Source organism: Chionomys nivalis, chromosome 14 (genome assembly GCF_950005125.1).
Source record: "Chionomys nivalis chromosome 14, mChiNiv1.1, whole genome shotgun sequence".
Lineage (NCBI taxonomy): Eukaryota > Metazoa > Chordata > Mammalia > Rodentia > Cricetidae > Chionomys > Chionomys nivalis.
The window spans coordinates 12490154-12507375 of NC_080099.1; the positions used below are offsets into that span (position 1 = coordinate 12490154).

Consider the following 17222-nt stretch of genomic DNA (forward strand, 5'->3'; position numbering starts at 1 on the left):
TGTGTGACATGAATGACTCTTGAAGGCATTGAATAATAAGCTGCCGCAAGAAGACAGATGTCACGAGCCCACTATATGAGGCATCTAGAGTAGTGCAGGAAGTAGAATGATGTCTGACTGGGGCTGTGGGGAGGGAGAACGGAAATTCTTCAGTGGAGATAGGTTTGGCGAGATAAGCAGATTACAGGGTGAACAACAGTGAGCCGCTTGTACATTATGGGTGAATCCTCTATTACTGATCCTTATATACACTTAGAATTGTTAATATAATAAATTTCATGATATATATATTTTACCACAGTGAAAAATAGTTGGGAAATGGAAGCCACAGAAATGGTTCATGGTTCAAGCCTTTTTTTTTTTTTTTTTTGCAATGGCTATTAGCAAATTGTTGCTCTATTAGTGACCAACAAACTGTTGAAACTGCCTCATTAGGAAGTCTTTGGGAGGGAAGGGCCTGGTCTAATGTCCCTTCCTTCTTCCTTGGGTCTGAAGCCTCCGCTGTTCTACTTTGCCCTCTTCTGCCAACTCAGCATCTGCCACACAGGAAACACCCCCTGCCTTACATCTGGATATTTTTCAAAGTGATTTTATTCCTGTGGCCCCATTTTATTTTAACTGGGTTGTTTCAGGTAGGGGAGGCACGTGTTTCACTCCCCTTCATTTCCAAGGTGAGGGTGTGCAAGTGGAGGAGTGCAGTCACTTGCCTATTGCTCTCCTGGTGAGCAGACTGGCACTTGTGTCCTGAAGCCCAACTGTGACAGAGAACAGCCAGTCTTACCTTCAGACTGTTGTAAGCCAGATCCGCATCGTGGTCCACATCTATGCCATTGTTCTGTTGTTCCATCTGCACAGGGAGGACAGAGAGGTAAGCACAGACCACAGGGTACCATGCACTGCAGAGACTTCTGACGGCAGCTGAACTTTCTCCCTCTGCTTTTGCCTGAATAGCTGGCAACCTCACCCTCCACAGCTGTATCCCCACCTCCTTCAAAAAGTAGCCCAGTACTTGGGCTACCGTGAATCCCCCATAACAACTCCCCCTCCACTGTATTACAATGTCCCCACGGGCGCTGACGGGATGAAAATGTGTAACACTGTGTCATGGGTTAAATTATGCACCCCTAATACTTTTAAGTCCTAAGTTCCTCTCCCTGTGAATGGACCTCATCTGGAGACAGGGCCTTAGGAGATAGAATGCAGTGAGTTCTAATGCACCAGGAGGGAGGAGCACACAGACAAGACAGCAGTACTAATATGGAGGTGAGACTGGAGTCAGCTGCAAAGCAAGAGCATCAGACACCAAGAGAGAGGCGTGAGGTCAAGTCCTCCCCACTGCCTTCAGGGGACTGTCACATCAGAGCCTTCACTACTGACTTCTGGCCACAGAGGCTCCCCTCTCACGGGGGCTTAGTCACTCTACACAGACACCTCAGTCAGGCTGTATTGGGTACATGACCTCTATGGCTGGGGAACTGGATTATAACTCTCTAGGTGGCTTAGGGTTCCTTCTGAAGTCAAGCAAAGACTCAGAAACTTGATCTCTGGAAGTTTAATCTCAGAGGATAATAGAGGGTCCATAATATTTCCTGCCGTACCAACTGCGGGCAACAAGACACAGGACATAGTCCACTGGCCTTGCTTGGCAATTATATTTTGAGAGTCCCCTTTTCACTTGGTATCCAGACAAGTCAGTTCTGAAGCCAGGTGCCCATTTCTGAAGTGGGGAATCCACTGGTGCCACAGAGCAATGATAGCTCACTTCATTCCCACCGATCACGAGGGTGAACCTCCAGTACCCGTGTTGGTGCTGAGTTCATGTCCGGAAGGGTAGGGGACTAAAGGATCTTTTAACTCTGCACATCTTCAATGGACAGTGGGTTTTGGGGGGTACTGCCTAAAGAGCATCTTTCTAGTATTTGGGTTGTGTTTGTCTCCAGACAGCTTTTCCTTGCCATCGTAAGAGTCACCCGTGTACCTAACGCTTTCACTCCCCACTCCGAATCTATCGACCCGAGAGACTTAAATGCACCATCAAGCTTTACCTCCTCACTTACTGCTTATTAAGGCAAAACAAAGCAAAGAAACCAAATTATATAAATATCCCCAGGAATGTGACAGTAAGCCACACACACCTGAGTCTGCACCGCTTCTGGTTAGAAAGGGAAGAAAGGAGCTATGAAAGGAGAGTTCAGATACAGGTGGCGGGGGTCAAGGATGCGGGAGGCCTGAGAATAGATCTGCTGGTGACATGACCCAGAGCTGGACTTAAATCCCACGAGAAATACACAGGCTGCTACGGGCTCGCAGGCTGCCATGGGCTCACAGGCTGCCATGGGCTCACAGGCTGACACTGGCTCCCAGGCTGCCACGGGCTCACAGAGCTGCCACGGGCTCCCAGGCTGCCACGCACCTGTGCTTTCTTGCTGTCCTGCTGCTCCTTTTCTAGCTGCACCTGCAGCTTCTTCCTCTCCTGCTCCAGTTCCCGCACTCTCTTCTGCAGCTTCAGGAAGACGCTCATGTCCATCGCTGCCTTCTCTACACCAATCTCCTGCAAGGGGAGAGGAGTGCACAGAAGGTGGTTTCCACAGCACAAATGCTTCTGGGAACACACAATGCCTCGCTGCCCACCTCTGTAGCAGCCATCTGTCCCCTTGTCCCTCCCCAACACCAGTCCTCGCCTCCAACACGAAGCCTGTGCCAAACCACTAGCATTTCTCCTAGGAAAGCTGGCGCTGCAGGCTTATTCTCGTCTAGATTAGATCTCTGTCTCGGTCATTTACATTCCTCCGGTGTGAGTCACTTAACTGACCAATCACACATCCTCAGAACAAACGGACACAGGCATGGGCATTTTCTTTGGAAGCTAAAAGGGAATTCGCTTCTGGAGAATGGTATTACACGAGAGAAACTAAATCTCAGGACACAGTGCTTCCTGATGCGGGATCACTGTGGCCACAGTTACTGTAAATGTGATACCAACAACTACCTGGTTGCAACTTGAAATAACCAGCACCCCCCCCTTGTCATAAAGCCTGTGATCTTAATGCACCCATTCCCCAGTGTATTTCTATCCTTTCAGATTCCTGTCCAGATTTTACTATGTGGGTTATGTATCGGTACAAACATGTATCTGCTTATGAGTGGGTAATGTGTCTGAGCACATATGTAGCCTGTTTTTAACTATGCTGTGTACATGTGTGGCAGCATGATCTTGTTCTACCTCGTGTGATGAGTTCTTTGTGCTTGGCCAGCTCTGGATCTGCCTTAAAGAGCACAGCCTCGGGGATGGCAGTGCTCATATCCTCATGGAAGCAGCATTTACACAAATGCTCAGCTGTACATCTCACCGTGTGGCTTGCACAGTCTGTAAGTCCACTGCAACCCAGTGACCCTGTCCTCAGTGTCCATCCCCTGGACCCTCTGGGCCACCACCCACAGAGCAGGAATCTCTGGTGGGGAGTTCCACTCAGGCAATTAACATGTCCCAGGCAGGACAGCTGCAGACAGCGCCCAGACTTACCTCCACCTGCTGAAGGGCATCCTCGGTGTCTCCAATCTCAGAAGTGGAAATGGATGGGTAATTGGAGTCAGACTCTAAACTACTTTGATTTGAGGGGTTCTTCCTGTGGCCCGGAGTTTGCTGCTCAAGGAGGAAAAAGTGACCATTCATAACCAGTTCATATTAATGAGAGCTAACTTCTCAAGGAGCAGCAGGCCCTGGACATCAGCCAGTTGCCTTGCTTGTCACCAAGCTTGGGCAGCACTGCTCCTTGGAACACTGGATTAATAGCTATTCCCTTACATGTTAGGCAAATACTCTACTAAAGAGCCACATGCTCGGCTCTTCCCTTGTCTCTGAATGCTTTACAACCCACAACACCCAGACAGTGAGGGGGAGCAGCCCTTCACTCGCAGCTGTGCACCCTGAATGTACACGGTGTACCCCTCTCCAAGCTCTTGAAAGGAATGCTACAACCCTACCCCGAACAGCCTCTCTGTCCACCCCGTTCTGCTCACGGAAATGGCAGTGATTAGAAATAGGGCGCACCTTCCGTGCTAGTCACTGAAAAGGAACTTTCAGTTTATTTTCTGGCAGCCGGTTTGTCTTTAAGAGTGAAAACTGAGCTTGGTGGAATTTTTAGATTTCTATTTCAGTTCCTTTTCAGATTGCTTTCCTGGTTTCCATGCAACTAAGTTACTGATGTTGAATATGTATGTTGGGAGGGAGCATTCATATGTATGGGTCAATAAGAATGTCACATCTTGAAGTGTCACGAAAATGTCTTGTATTTTTTCAGACATTAGGAGACCCAGTCAGGCTCCAAGGGTCTCACTCCATCTGTGCCAAAGCAACTGAGGTCACAGCCTACCACACCACTGTCTCAACATTAGATTTCTCTAGAACAAGAAGCAGGATGACAACATACACAAACAGGAAAATAATTCTTAGCCTCCTAAGATCTCAGTAGAACCTCCGTGTTGAGAAAGGACATCCCCAGGAAGGGACCACTGGCTGGCAGCTGCCTAACAACAAGAGTTCCCATAGGAACGAAAGAATAGGTGGTCCTTGCACACATGCATGCTTGCTGAGCAGGGCAGTGCCAGACAGCAACAGCTATACAGCCAGCTCTAGAAGGGCAGAAAAGGAAACCATTTCCAGCAGGCAGCAGAACTGCCTGCCTCCCTTGCCTTTAGGACGGTCACCTCGTCTCGTAGGTTCTCATATCTCTGCTCCAGCCGGGAGTATTCCTTCACAAGGTTCTGGTACCTGGACCTCTCCTCCTCCAGCTCCTTCTTCATCAGGAGGCTCTCCTCCACAGAGCTCTGGGAAAATTCAGCTGGAAAGCAGGCATGGGAAGCTGGCTTTCAGCAACCGAGGGGGATTCTCCAATGCGCATGCCTTGCTAGGAGCATTCTGACTAATCTCTTGTTAAGAGGCTGCCCACACAGGCTCATCCCAGAGGCTGTGGATGAGTCTCTCATTCTCCTCACCTACTGTGGAGTTGAGGAGGGGCTCATTATTCTAAACCAAGGGTTCTGACAGAAGAAGGGTGACCCTGCTCTCAGAGGTGGAGAGAGACATACTCTCAATGCACACGAGCACCCCACCCAATCCATGAGCCTGCCTCTCTTGTGACAACTGTCCTAAGGACTATTGGCAGCATTTCCAGCAGAACCAGGCTTCATTCTGAGCTCTTATCACAATCCTGATCCTTCGGGTCCATGGAAACCAGACCAGAGGTGATATAGGGAAAAGTGGGCTAGGAACCTAAGAAATCCAGATGGGTTTTATTCTCTTGCCAGGCTTGTATCCATAATAGTGGAAAGCAAGTTTTGTTTTGTTTTTAAAGGGTAATTTGAAAGCATCTTATCCCAAGATCTTAGGCTGGTGAGGGGTTCTGAGGTTATGATGCTCAGCTGCACTCTGAGATGAGGAAGAACCCTAAGGATAGGAGGAGATCTGGTTACACTGAGCAGACAAGAACTGGATTTATGTACTTTATTGTCCCCCGTCCCCCCCCAGATAAGCAAGCCACAGGAATGGGTGGCAGCCTGGAAGTTGGTGAGTACTTGAGAGAGGCTCATCCAGGGTCTAATCAAAGGTCCTGTCCCTCAGCAAACATATTAACCATATAGTAGGAGACACAGGCAATAAGAATGAACAAGACAAATGTAAAAGCTGTGCACACTCAACTGTGCACACTCGACTGTGCACACTCAACTGTGCTGAGCACCAGCTTAAGCACTTCACCTGCGTATCCTGTTGACCACTTCCACAAGCCCTTCCAGGTCTGTCTTTTCTACCCATTTTCAGGGGAGATCCTTGCACAAGGTCCCAGAGCTTTGCAAAGTGGTGTCAGGCTTCAAAGGAATGTCACAGCAGGATGCTAAGATCCACAGTCCTTTTCTCCAGATCTCTCTTAGTAAGTCCTTCCTCCTCCAGGAGGCCAGGAAAATCAGGAAGAGAGATGCAAAGCTGGTTTGGAGCTTACCTTTGGATTGGCGCAGGATTTGGTTATTAAGGTGTTCTTTCTCATCCTTCAAGAGAGCATTTTCATGTTCCAGATCTGCAACTCGCTGAAAGAGATCAACAGGTAAAGCAAAACCAGAAAAACAAAACAAAACCTTCCTTTGTGTGACAGAAGATGAGGCTCCTCCAGAGGAGATGGAATTCTGATGCCCTACCTCCCTACCTAGGAAAACAGCTTCAACCAAAGCTGCTTTCATTCTGAAGGGAAATTACGTACATAGAGAAGAAATGCAAACTCAGCAAGACAGAGCTGGTCAAAGTGCGTTGGTCATCCAGTACTCACAGCCCCCCGCCCCCCAGTGTCTCTGTTTAGCTCACATTCCCTATTGAGGAATGCATAGAAAAGACAGCCCTTTGTGCTTGTCTCTCTTGCTGAATCATAAGCTATCATAGCTGAGTCTTGGGAAAGCCAGAAGCTCACGATGGTTTACATCATCTCTGGGCTTTGACCCACCTGTCCTTCCCTGCTTCACTGGACCAGTGCTCCAGATTCTGAGAGAGGGAGACACATTTGGTACCAACATCCAGATCTAAGCTCAGCATGTGACTCCTGACAACACTACTAAAGGAAATATGGGGTGATGGAAATTGGTGGGTCATTGGTAAATGCCATGCTTAAGAAAATGGGTTCAACCAAAGGTGACTATGACCAAAATAAATAAATAAATAAGCAAAAGAGACAATGTTAAAAAAAAACCCTTAGAATGTCTGAAGAGAAAAAAAAAATCATGATTATAGAAATACTTGTGTTTTTAAGGTAACAACTCAGATTAATGTTCTAAAAGACTTTGAAATCATTAGTTAGTATGAAGCATGAAATAATATCCAAATGACCCAAAATCCCACTTATAATTATGTATCAAGAGGAATCAAAACCTAATCTCCATAAAAACCTGTACAAAGGTGACTATAGCAACATTATTCATGGCATTCAAAAAGTAGAAACAACTAAATGCTAATCAACAAATGGACCAATGGCATGGCCATATGGTGACATACTATTTAATAATAATAATTGAAATACAATGGCCAGTGAGGTGACTCAAAGGGTAAAGACTCTTGCTGGCAAGACTGATGACCTGCCTGGAGAGATGCAATAGTGGCATGAAGGTTCCTGGGGTAACCAACAGCTTTCTGATGTGCTCTGAGGTCTGTTCCACAGGAAGGATTTCAAGGGGTATTAGAAATCCATGACTAAGAATGAGCGGGAACTTACTGTTGTTTAGCTAAGTGGTCATGCTGTCAAACTACCTTCTAGATACTTAGGTTTATATCCATAGATTTTTGTTTCTCATAACTTTGGTCAGAGAAGCTTCTTTTTGCGTGGGTATTGGTTGATGCAGATTTATAACTAGTCACAACGCCAAGTTTAAGTAATTGTCAGTGTTGGCTGTGGATGGGTCCCCCATATCCAACACCTCAGCCCCTGTCTAGTCAAGGCTCGGGGAACACCATGGAAGAATGGGTAGAGAGAATGCAAAAGCTAGAGCATGGGGAGGAGAGCTGTAAAATGACATGGCATGACCATTACTTACATTAACTTACAGCAACTGTTGGTACCTGTACAAGATGAAGGCAGTCAAAATCCCAATATGGATGGGGCAGGGGACTCAGGGAAGGAAAACATGGCCCCTGGGAGGTTGCCCATGCCCCACTGGATGTTCCCATATATTGGCAGCACTAATTGGACTCAAGGAGTTACTAAAAACTAGAAAAAAAGAGGATATGAAGTTTCAGAGTGTGGGGCACCAGGAGGAGTTGGAAAGGGATAGTAGCAGGCATACTTAAGGAATACATTAAAAATATTCTAAAATAAAGGGGTGAGGTGCTGTGCCAGAGGTAAGGGTCTCTGCCACCAAGTCTAATTATCTGAGCTCAATTCCAGATGGTAGGAGAGGACTGACTCTTAAAAGTTATCCTCTATCCTCTGACCTACACACACACACACACACACACACACACACTGTGACAACAGTGATGTTAAATATTTATGTTAAATATTTATGCAGTGGAATCCTAACACAAAAGTTGAAATTAACATCCTTTGGATACTTAAGCAAATTGGAAATAATAGCTAAAACTCGCGTCTCCGGGATAGTTTGGGGGATGTGCTCTAGTTCATTTCCAAGCTCACAGAGCCTTCAATGCTGAAGACAGTTGCCCATCCCTGGAAGTTTCATAAGCTACAACTGTTCCTGAGCTCACAGAGTGTTCCCAGGTCCTTCCCCGTCCTCTCTGCCAAATCCTTCCTACCCTTCTCCTCCTGGCTGTTCAGCCACTGCAGAAGTCCTCAGGGCTCATTCTCAGCACACTCTGTTGTCCTCTTAGAGAGGCTCCTCTGACGGTCACACATGACCCATACCCCTACACGTCACTCTCCATCCCCTTTGCTCCGCTCTCTCTTCCAGCATGTGATGGGTTATCATGGGCTCCTGTCTCTACCTTCTGTTTCCTAAGAATGATTTTGATTATTCTTTTCATCCCACTGTGTAGAAGTCTCTAACACACACACACTCAATAAATACCTGCGGAGTGAAGGACGATGACTTCTATCATCCTGTGGCAAGACCTGTTGTCCACAGAGACGAGTTAAAGCCTTTCTAATAACTGTCAGCCTTTTCATGAAGCCACAAATCCCGAGCCAATGAAAATGCAACTCCGAGTACAGCAGGCCTAAGAATCCCTGTGCTGAATATTGTGAAGACTCAACACATGAGAGCCCTGTACTCTCTCCGGTCAGATGCCTCTATTTCCATTCAGCAAGACCTCAGACCTAAGGCCACATACTGGAATCATCCAAGGAAACCAACCAGTAGGGGTGGACTGTCACGCCACCTCCTGTGGAGTCTGTGTGATCTCTCACATAAGATGTGGCACAAGCTTCAAGGAAGAGTGACTGCAGAGAAGGTGTGTGTGTTGTGCTTCCTGCATTGGAGCCCTTGCACTTTTGGCATTACCTGCTTATGTTCTAAGGAATGCAGCCTGGTTTCTTCTGGAAGGGAAGATAGTATGTTTTAGTTTCCAGAGTCTACTGATAAGATATTGCCATAACAGGACTATATGATGCTAATGGAAGAAGATTCAAGGGGAAAAGATTTACAAGTTTAATCTGGTGCTTAGTAAATAAAGAACAAAAGGCAAACTTAATTAAGCAATTAAGACAGATTCAGCAAAAATGAGATAAGGATAGAAGAGAGAGATAAATGCCTGTAATATCTTGAGATTGGTTTTGGGGAAGGTTTGAAAAGGAGTTAGAAATATGGAGAAGGAGAAGGAAAGAAGAAGTTCTTATGCATAGATGGCAGAAATATAAAAGACTGTAGACTGTGTGACTGTTAACCACAACCACTTGCCCTTAGCTCAAAATGCCATGAACTCATAGCCTAGATAAAGATTTATATCAAAACTAACACCAAGCCATGTGTAGCATGACCAACTACAGACTCATACCAGGGAACATCTGTCTGATGAAATTCTATTCTCATGTATTTGATATAATGATTCTAAGAATAATCTGTATCACATGAAAAAACAATGCATGTTGCTAAGCAATCTCTTCTGTATAAAGGATGAGCCCCATGCCTAGTAAAGATGCGTTCAGATGCAATCCTCTGAGTCTTGTGTCCGTCATTTGCCAACTCCTTACCACCTATTCATGAGACCCTGTCCCGTCGGTCCCAGTGCCCCGGCTGAGCTGGTCCATCGCAGTGGATCGTGACTGATAAGGTGAAAGAACACATAGCCTATGCACCAGCCTAGGGCACAGAACCTAGGACCTACCAGATACCTGGAAAGTGCTAAGGATACCTTAGGGTCAAGCAGTTGGCTACAGGTCACTTTTCCCCTCCCACTGAACCTTGTATCAAGGTAGGCTCTGTGTAACCTTCAAGAGCACGTTCTGAGTCAGGAGAACATGATGGTTTGAAAGAAAATGGCCCCCAAAGAGAGTGGCACTATTTGGAGTAGGTGTGACCTTGTTGGAGGAAGTGTGTCACTGTGGAGGTGGAATTTGAGGTCTCCTATGCTTGTTACACCCAGAGTCACAGTTCACTTCTGCTGCCTGCGGATCAAGATGTAGAACTCTCAGCTCCTTCTCCAGCACCATGTCTGCAGCATGCCACCATGTTTCCTACCATGATGATAATGGAACAAACTTCTGAAACTGTTCGGCAGTCAAATTAAATATTTTCCTTTATAAAATCTGCTGTGGTCATGGTGTCTCTTCACAGCAATTGAATCCCTAACTAAGACAGAGCCATTGCCTCCATGATAATGGCAGCCCAAGGAGCCACCTCCCTTCTAAGTAACAAAGCCACCCACACAAAACACAAACCAGCATAGCTGCATGATGGCGGCCAGGGAGGGATGCTGAGGCTTACAGAAGGAACAAAAGGGACAAGGTTAAGAGCCTTAGGGAGGACTGCTCTATGGAGAATCCCAAGTAATGTCTCCCTGAGAAAATGATAGGCTGGGGTGTGACAGGAGCAGCTCCATGCTCTGTGGACACAGAGATGAATTCCCGACTCCTAAGGGCTAAGGCAGCGGAGTAATGTGGCCTACTAGGTAAAAACCATGGAGGTGGCAGCCCCAAGTGTTTCAGGATGCCAGTTCCAATACAGCAGTTGCAGTTTCTGCTGACAGAAACATCAAACCTATTAATTAAACATCTACCACCGCTGGCTCTGGTTCTGTGCTTTGCTGGTCTCATCAATCTCACTCAAGGCAGAGAAAGCCCCTGGACATGACCCGAAGAAAACCAACTGTCTTATTATTCAGCATTTGTTCAGGCTGGATGCTGCCCTTTCTAAATATTAAACTCCAGCTAGGCAGATCCTAGAATAGAAACAGGAGCTGCCTGTCCCTTTACCATTCTCCAAGCAATGGAATAAAGTGTTCGACAGACCATTAGAGAAAGGAAAATGTCTGTTTCCCTCGTCCCATTTTTCTATTTCCTAGAAAGAGTGGATCTTCCCACTTAATGGATCATTTTATTCCAGCATCTTTTGAGGGTTGTTAACATAGGCTTGGATTTGTTTGGATTTAGAGAAGAGGATTTTAGCTAGGTATATTGGTGCATATTTTTTATGCCAGCACTCAAGAGGCAAAGGCAAGTAGATCTCTGTGAGCTCGAGGCTATGTTGGTCTACATAGCAAATTCTAGGCTAGCCAGGGCTACATGGTGAAACACCATCTCAAAAGATGGAGAGCAGGTGTCTTTGCTCCAACTATTCCCTGTAGTGCCCTGGATTTTTTCTTGCCAGTTCCAAGCTCCAGTTGTCTTCAATCTCCAGGCCTTCAGGCTCCTAGGCAATAGCCATTTCTAAATGAGAGCAGGATGGGCTTGGCTTCTCTGCTTGGCTTTGCTAAGGAAGTTTTCGTGCAATAAACCCTTATCTACCTTTGGATGGAAACCCAGCTATTTTAGGTGCTCCGAGGCAGCAATTCAAATTTTTTGTGGGAACCAGAGAAGAGAAATGAGAGTCCATAATTCTCAGCTATAAGGAAGAAGCAGGGTAGTGGAAGAGCCAAGGACTACAGAGCAGGATTGAAGTCTTCTACTCAGTTTAGAGAAATATACAGAATGGAATCTGCTGGCTAATACCAGTTCAGAAGCAGCTTTAGAGACATAAGCTTAATAAGAACAGACCACCCAGAGGAAGTTCTTAACTTCCAACCATTATCACCTGCCAGTGTTGGACTTAGCCATGATGAGCTTAAAGGAGGCCTGAGTCTCAGTAGTTTACCCTGAGGCAATACCTGATAGCAAAAGGACCACAAACTGAGATTATTCAGGCACCACCCAGGAACAGACCATCCAAAGGAAATCCCTAACGTTCCAACCACTGTAGATAGGATCACTTGCCAGCACACATTTACCAGGATATCCCTAGACAAATGTCAACCAATCGGGGGTCCTGAACCTTAGAAATCCCTCATCCCCTCCTTTACTACTATAAAAACCCAACTCTAACTGAGCTTGGGGCTCTCCGATTATTCCAATACGTTGGACACATGAAGAGACCGAGTTTGCAAACTTGTATAAAGTAAAGGCTCTTTGCTTTTACATATGGGACTTGTTAGTTTTTGGGAGACTTCACAAATCTGGGCATAACAATCAAGGCCATGAGTTGATATGTATTTATGTATATACATACACATGTGCACTATGACCAGTAGGGGTTCTTGCACACTTGACAATAGAGCGTAGGCGTTAGGGTCAGTATTTCTGTGTCTCTGCCAGCATTGTCTGTCCCAATTTCAGAGCTTTTATTCCAGTACTAACCAACACTGACTCTCTCCTTTCTCTGGTTCTCAATTGACTTGACTCTGTATGATGGACAGATACTAAACATGTGGATTATGCGTTATTTTCCTTCTAGCTGGGTCATGGTAAAGATGGGGAGAGAACACAGACAGTCCTGCAGTCCAGAAGAGCTTCTTTGTAGCTGAACATCTGGAACAGTGGAAACAACCCCAGGAAGTCCTGTTTCATGGACTTGGAGAAAGCCTTATGGGCCAGAGCAGGAAAGTCAGATTACAGCCAGCAGGGCAGACTCCCTGAAACACATGATTTCTTGGAGGGAGTGATAGCTACAGGCTGCCTGAACACCTGTCATCTCTCGCACTAAGGACTAGATCTGTAGAATTGACCTGGGAGCTGCCTCCAGGCTTTAAGAAAGATGAGCAAAGACAGACAACCATTTACTCTCCCAATGGATGCCACAGTGTTTAGTGCAGCTCAATCAACACTTGGCTTGGGGAGTAGACATTTGCTGTATGACCCAGAAACACAGCCATTTACAAAGTGAAGAAGGGTGGCTTGTCTGGGGACACAGCCCTGGAAATCAGCACAATTTCCCAGCATGAAGCCCACGCACCAACCCTTCAGCCACCCTGCTCCCCGAGTCCGTGCATACCTTTCTCAGCTCATTATTCTCCCTGCTGTGGGCATCTTCTAGGACCTTCCGCTCCGACTGAGCCCTCTGTAGTTCAGTGCGTAGGCTCTGCACCTCCTCCTGCAGCTGCAGGCTGGTATCGGCCTCCTGGTTCTGCTGGTAATGTGCCAGCTCCCTCTTCAGCTTCTCCACCTCCATGGCATGTGTGGAGGTGACCACAGACAACTGCTCCGACAGAGTCTTGAACTCTTTGTTCTGTAGAGAGCATCAGCAGATGTGGGGGAGGGAGATAAAGATAAAGAGATGGCTATTGAGTCACAAAACATTGTGAAGGCCAGCAGAAAAGGGTTTCTAGGGCAGAATGAATTCGCAGAATCATTGCATACGCAGACATTCTTCTGCCGTCTCCCTAACATTTTAAATTTCCATTGTGAACCCAGAAGTAGATGGAGCCACAAACAGCAGCATTGACATTGAAACAGTGCAGGGAAAACACGTGAGTACTCACAGAGTAGGTTGGCTGGGTGCAGGAATAGTGGAGCCAGCTTCGTGGATCTGCAGTCTTGGCCCCTTAGGGTTCCCCAGCCTTTCACATCAAGCCCTCCTGGCCTTGGACTTACCGGCACAAAGAGTTGTAACCTAATCCCCTCCTCTAAGACAAAGGACCCCTTCAGCATCCCCCTCTTTCAAAGAGGCCCTCTAAGGGGCCCCAGGATTTCTTTTGCCACCTGTCAGCATGGCTCACACCACACAACTCTCACTGGAGAGACTGATGTCTGACAACACCCACCCATAGGGCGTGTACCCAATCAGCAGTCAACTTGTGCGTGCATCAGATCCCGATAACCTGCTTCCAGGATCAAGCTCAGTGTAAATAACAGGCTGGGAGAATTGAGAGGGGGTGAGGCAGAGTGGTCAGTGGGGAGAGGAGGAGCAGAGGAAGGAGAGCCCCGAGTCCGCAGGCAAGCAGCGCGCATTGATCGCTCTTCACTGCTGTGCTCCACAGGAACTCCAAGCAGTACATAGCCATCGGCTAAGATGCCATTTACCCAGGACATCAGGAATTGAGTAATTTATAGAGGAATTAAACCTCATAGGAACTCTCAAAGAAAAGCTGCTGGCATCTACATAGCAGCACATGGATCAAGTGCCGGGTTTGCGTATGCAAGCCGTGCATTCCTTGTGTGCAAGATTCCCCATACTCTCCGTGCGCTCTAAGTACAGTCTTCTCCTCCCTACACCTGTCTTGCTGCCAGCCTCACCTGGAGAATCTAGAGAAATCCAATTATGCAGCATCTGTTTAGAAAGCTCAATACCTGTGTGAATTGCTCACCAGGGTCTGAGTCTAGACTGGAGGCAGAGGACCTCTGCACCGGCGGAGGGCATGCTTGGCTGGCTAGCTACTCTTCATCTCTGCTCCAAGATGTGAGTTAGCTCAGATCAGTTGCCAACTCCCGCTGGCCTGCCTGGGCCAGACCAACAAGGGTAGAGAGGTGGCTGAGGTCCTTAAAGAGAGCTGACTGGAATATGAAGAGACTAGCGCATGGTGGTGGAGGCAGGGGATGCAGGCACTTCTCACCCTACTATGGCCAAATATGTCACTTCAGAATGCTGATGGTTGTGGAAGGCCCAGCTTTCCTGATCCTGATGCTACCAGAGACCAGACTCAACCACTGGGGAAGAAAACAGACCTATTCCTGAGCTCATCTTGTCCTTGGCCCTCTGGGTATCTGAGTCAGTCAGTCACTCTTCTGTGGTCCACTTCTCCCCAAATAAACTACGGGTAGGAGAGATTTCCATCTTAGAAGGGAGGAAGCAAAGTGCTTATCTGGTGTGTGCCACATTGTCACTGTTCAGTAGCTGTTGGTGAGCCTCAGGGCCTGCTCTGTATGGAGTCCCTTTGGCTGCAGCTCAGAGGCTTCTGCGCCTGCCAGTTCCCACTCCCACTCGTCACCATCACCCTGGTCACTCCAGCAGCCCCCGCACCTGGAGTCCTGCAGCTGTATGTTTTGGGTCTTAGGCATAAGAACCACACAATCACTCACTGTGGTTCCCAGTCAGATGTGGGCTAGTGTGGGAAGAGGGAAAATCATTGCAAGAATCTTCGTGGTGAGGTCACCGCATACCGCAGGTGCTATCATTGCACCTCATTTATGCTCACCAAAAACCACCCTCAGTGAGGGAGACAGATAGCCCCCACATAGTTCACAGCTGGGAAACTGGGGCACAGAAAGGCCCAAAAGCTGCAACTTACAGCAGACTGTTTTTCTAACATACGTGGATACCCTTGGGAATCATAAAATATGAACTAATGTAGCATTTACTGAGTGGCTATGAACTATCTTGAATCAAAATGATTTAAAGGCCACTGCCTGAACTATTGATTTGGGCTACATATTTTTCAGATAAAAATATTTAAACACAACCTTATGGTCACAAGGGCTTAAGAATCTTGAGTTCTATTACAAGAAACTGTAAAATCTGGCCATGTCACTCTGCCATACTGGCAGAGCTCATGGGCTATCTATCATTTTGGTTGAGCCATGTCATACCAGAAGCTAATTCTAGAGACACTGTACGACAGTTGCCGGGATGATCCCCGTTTCTCCTGCTGAAGGACCCTGTGAAGGAGGGGACATGTGACTTCTGAGGCCAAAAACCCAGACGAGAAGTGTGTTAGTACCAGGGACAGCTCCATGCTCCCTGATCACCGTTTCTCCCCGAGGGATTCTCATGTGACCCTGTCCTGTTGAGTCCTCACATGCTCAGTGTCAAATGGAGTTTTTTGTTTTTTTTTTTAAGTTGGGGTCCTCAGCCTTAAGGCATGTACTTGGGGTGTACATCTCCCCTGGTTTTGCCTTTTGGTTTCCTTCCCATGGCGGTGGGAATGCTCCCAGCAGACTCCTGTCTCCTGTGACTAGGACACTACTTCCTTGTCATGCTATTCTGAGAAGTGACTTGGGACGCGTTGTCTCTGGTATCCCTGGCTATGTAGATCTTTTCCTTCTGGCTTAAGACCGTAAAGAGGGCAGCTATCTAGATTAGCTCCTGGAGTCAGAAGGAAAAAGACACCCAGCTCATTTCCCAACAGCTGGTCTGCCCACCAAGAGCTCTCCAGTACTCATGGTACTCATATGCGTACTCACGTGTGCTCACGCCTCTCCCACATGCGTGTCACACACTGTTCACCAGCCCCGAGGACTGGATACTTTCATGAGCATGACCCCAAACCTACGGTAGGGTTTCTGTTCGTCCTGAAGGGCATTCCCCACACGTCCCAAGGACCTCCCAATGGGAATGATCTAGGAGCCCAGCCAGATGACAAAACCTGCCTGAAAGCAGCCTGCATGTTTCAATCCCAGCCAGGCTGCCCACTGGCGGTGTGACTTTCAGTATGTTACTTAACCTCAGTGTACTCATTATTAACATGGGGGTAACAGTAAATACTTCGCCTGCAGGTGTGGTGAAGATCAATGAGTTAATGTGTGGGAATAGTGCCTGGCATGAGAGTCACATGGGGAACAGTGTGAGAAAGATCTCATGTGTCCCCGATCACCCTCCGCATACAGGAAGCCTTGCCCAGGGTGACAACATCTGTCGTTGCTCACAGATGTTTGCCAAGCAGGAAGTTTAAGGCAAAAAACTTCCTTTAAAAATAGGCCTTCAAAATCTACTTCTCTCTGATGTTCAAGTATGTGGGGGTGTAAAATACTATGCTATTTTTATCCTCTGAAGTTGACTTCACACATCCCCCCGGCTGGTGCTGAGCACTAACTGCCACCAGGGTCAGGGTGGTCTGTGGCACACAGGTTCCTTCCTAATGGGGACAGCGGCTTCAGTCCCCTTGTCCTCCTGGCCACATTGTGCCTAGAAGACTGTGAAATGGCCATTGGCCCTGGCAGACACAGAGGACACTGGCGCTTGTTGTTTTAGCATAACTCTTCCCTAGTCACTGACTCCCTGGCTTGCTGTGTCAACACAGGCTGACCGGGGTAGGGACTGAGCATCCCCAGCTTGTGCTGGGAGGGCTGTCTTTCCATACCATTAAGCTAGCACTCTGGATAACTGGATAACTCCCCGAGTGTATGTGTGTGTGTGTGTGTGTGTGTGTGAGCACGTGCACAAACACACACACACACACACATACACACACACACACACACACACACACACACACACACACACACGGCACCGGCTCTTCCCAGAAGCCTGGTCTCTACCCAGAGTAGGAAAGCAAAGTGTTCCCTGTCAGCTCTCTCTACACTGGGGCTCATGTGTTGGATGATTAGCTC

General features: G+C 47.3%; 1 protein-coding gene across 2 annotated transcripts in view; it reads right to left on the reverse strand.

Annotated features, from left to right (window-relative positions):
- Positions 1–17222, reverse strand: part of Myo5b (myosin VB) — a 274034-nt gene that overhangs the window by 33269 nt on the left and 223543 nt on the right. Inside the window, exons 22-27 of one of the 2 annotated variants that reach the window (XM_057789327.1) lie at positions 12952–13185; positions 5997–6081; positions 4708–4841; positions 3524–3643; positions 2414–2551; positions 782–847 (exon numbers count right to left, since the gene is read on the reverse strand). In XM_057789327.1, the coding sequence (XP_057645310.1) occupies positions 782–847; positions 2414–2551; positions 3524–3643; positions 4708–4841; positions 5997–6081; positions 12952–13185 (777 nt within the window). Of the gene's footprint in view, positions 1–781; positions 848–2413; positions 2552–3523; positions 3644–4692; positions 4842–5996; positions 6082–12951; positions 13186–17222 lie in introns of both variants that reach the window. The other variant, XM_057789326.1, reaches the window with a different exon arrangement.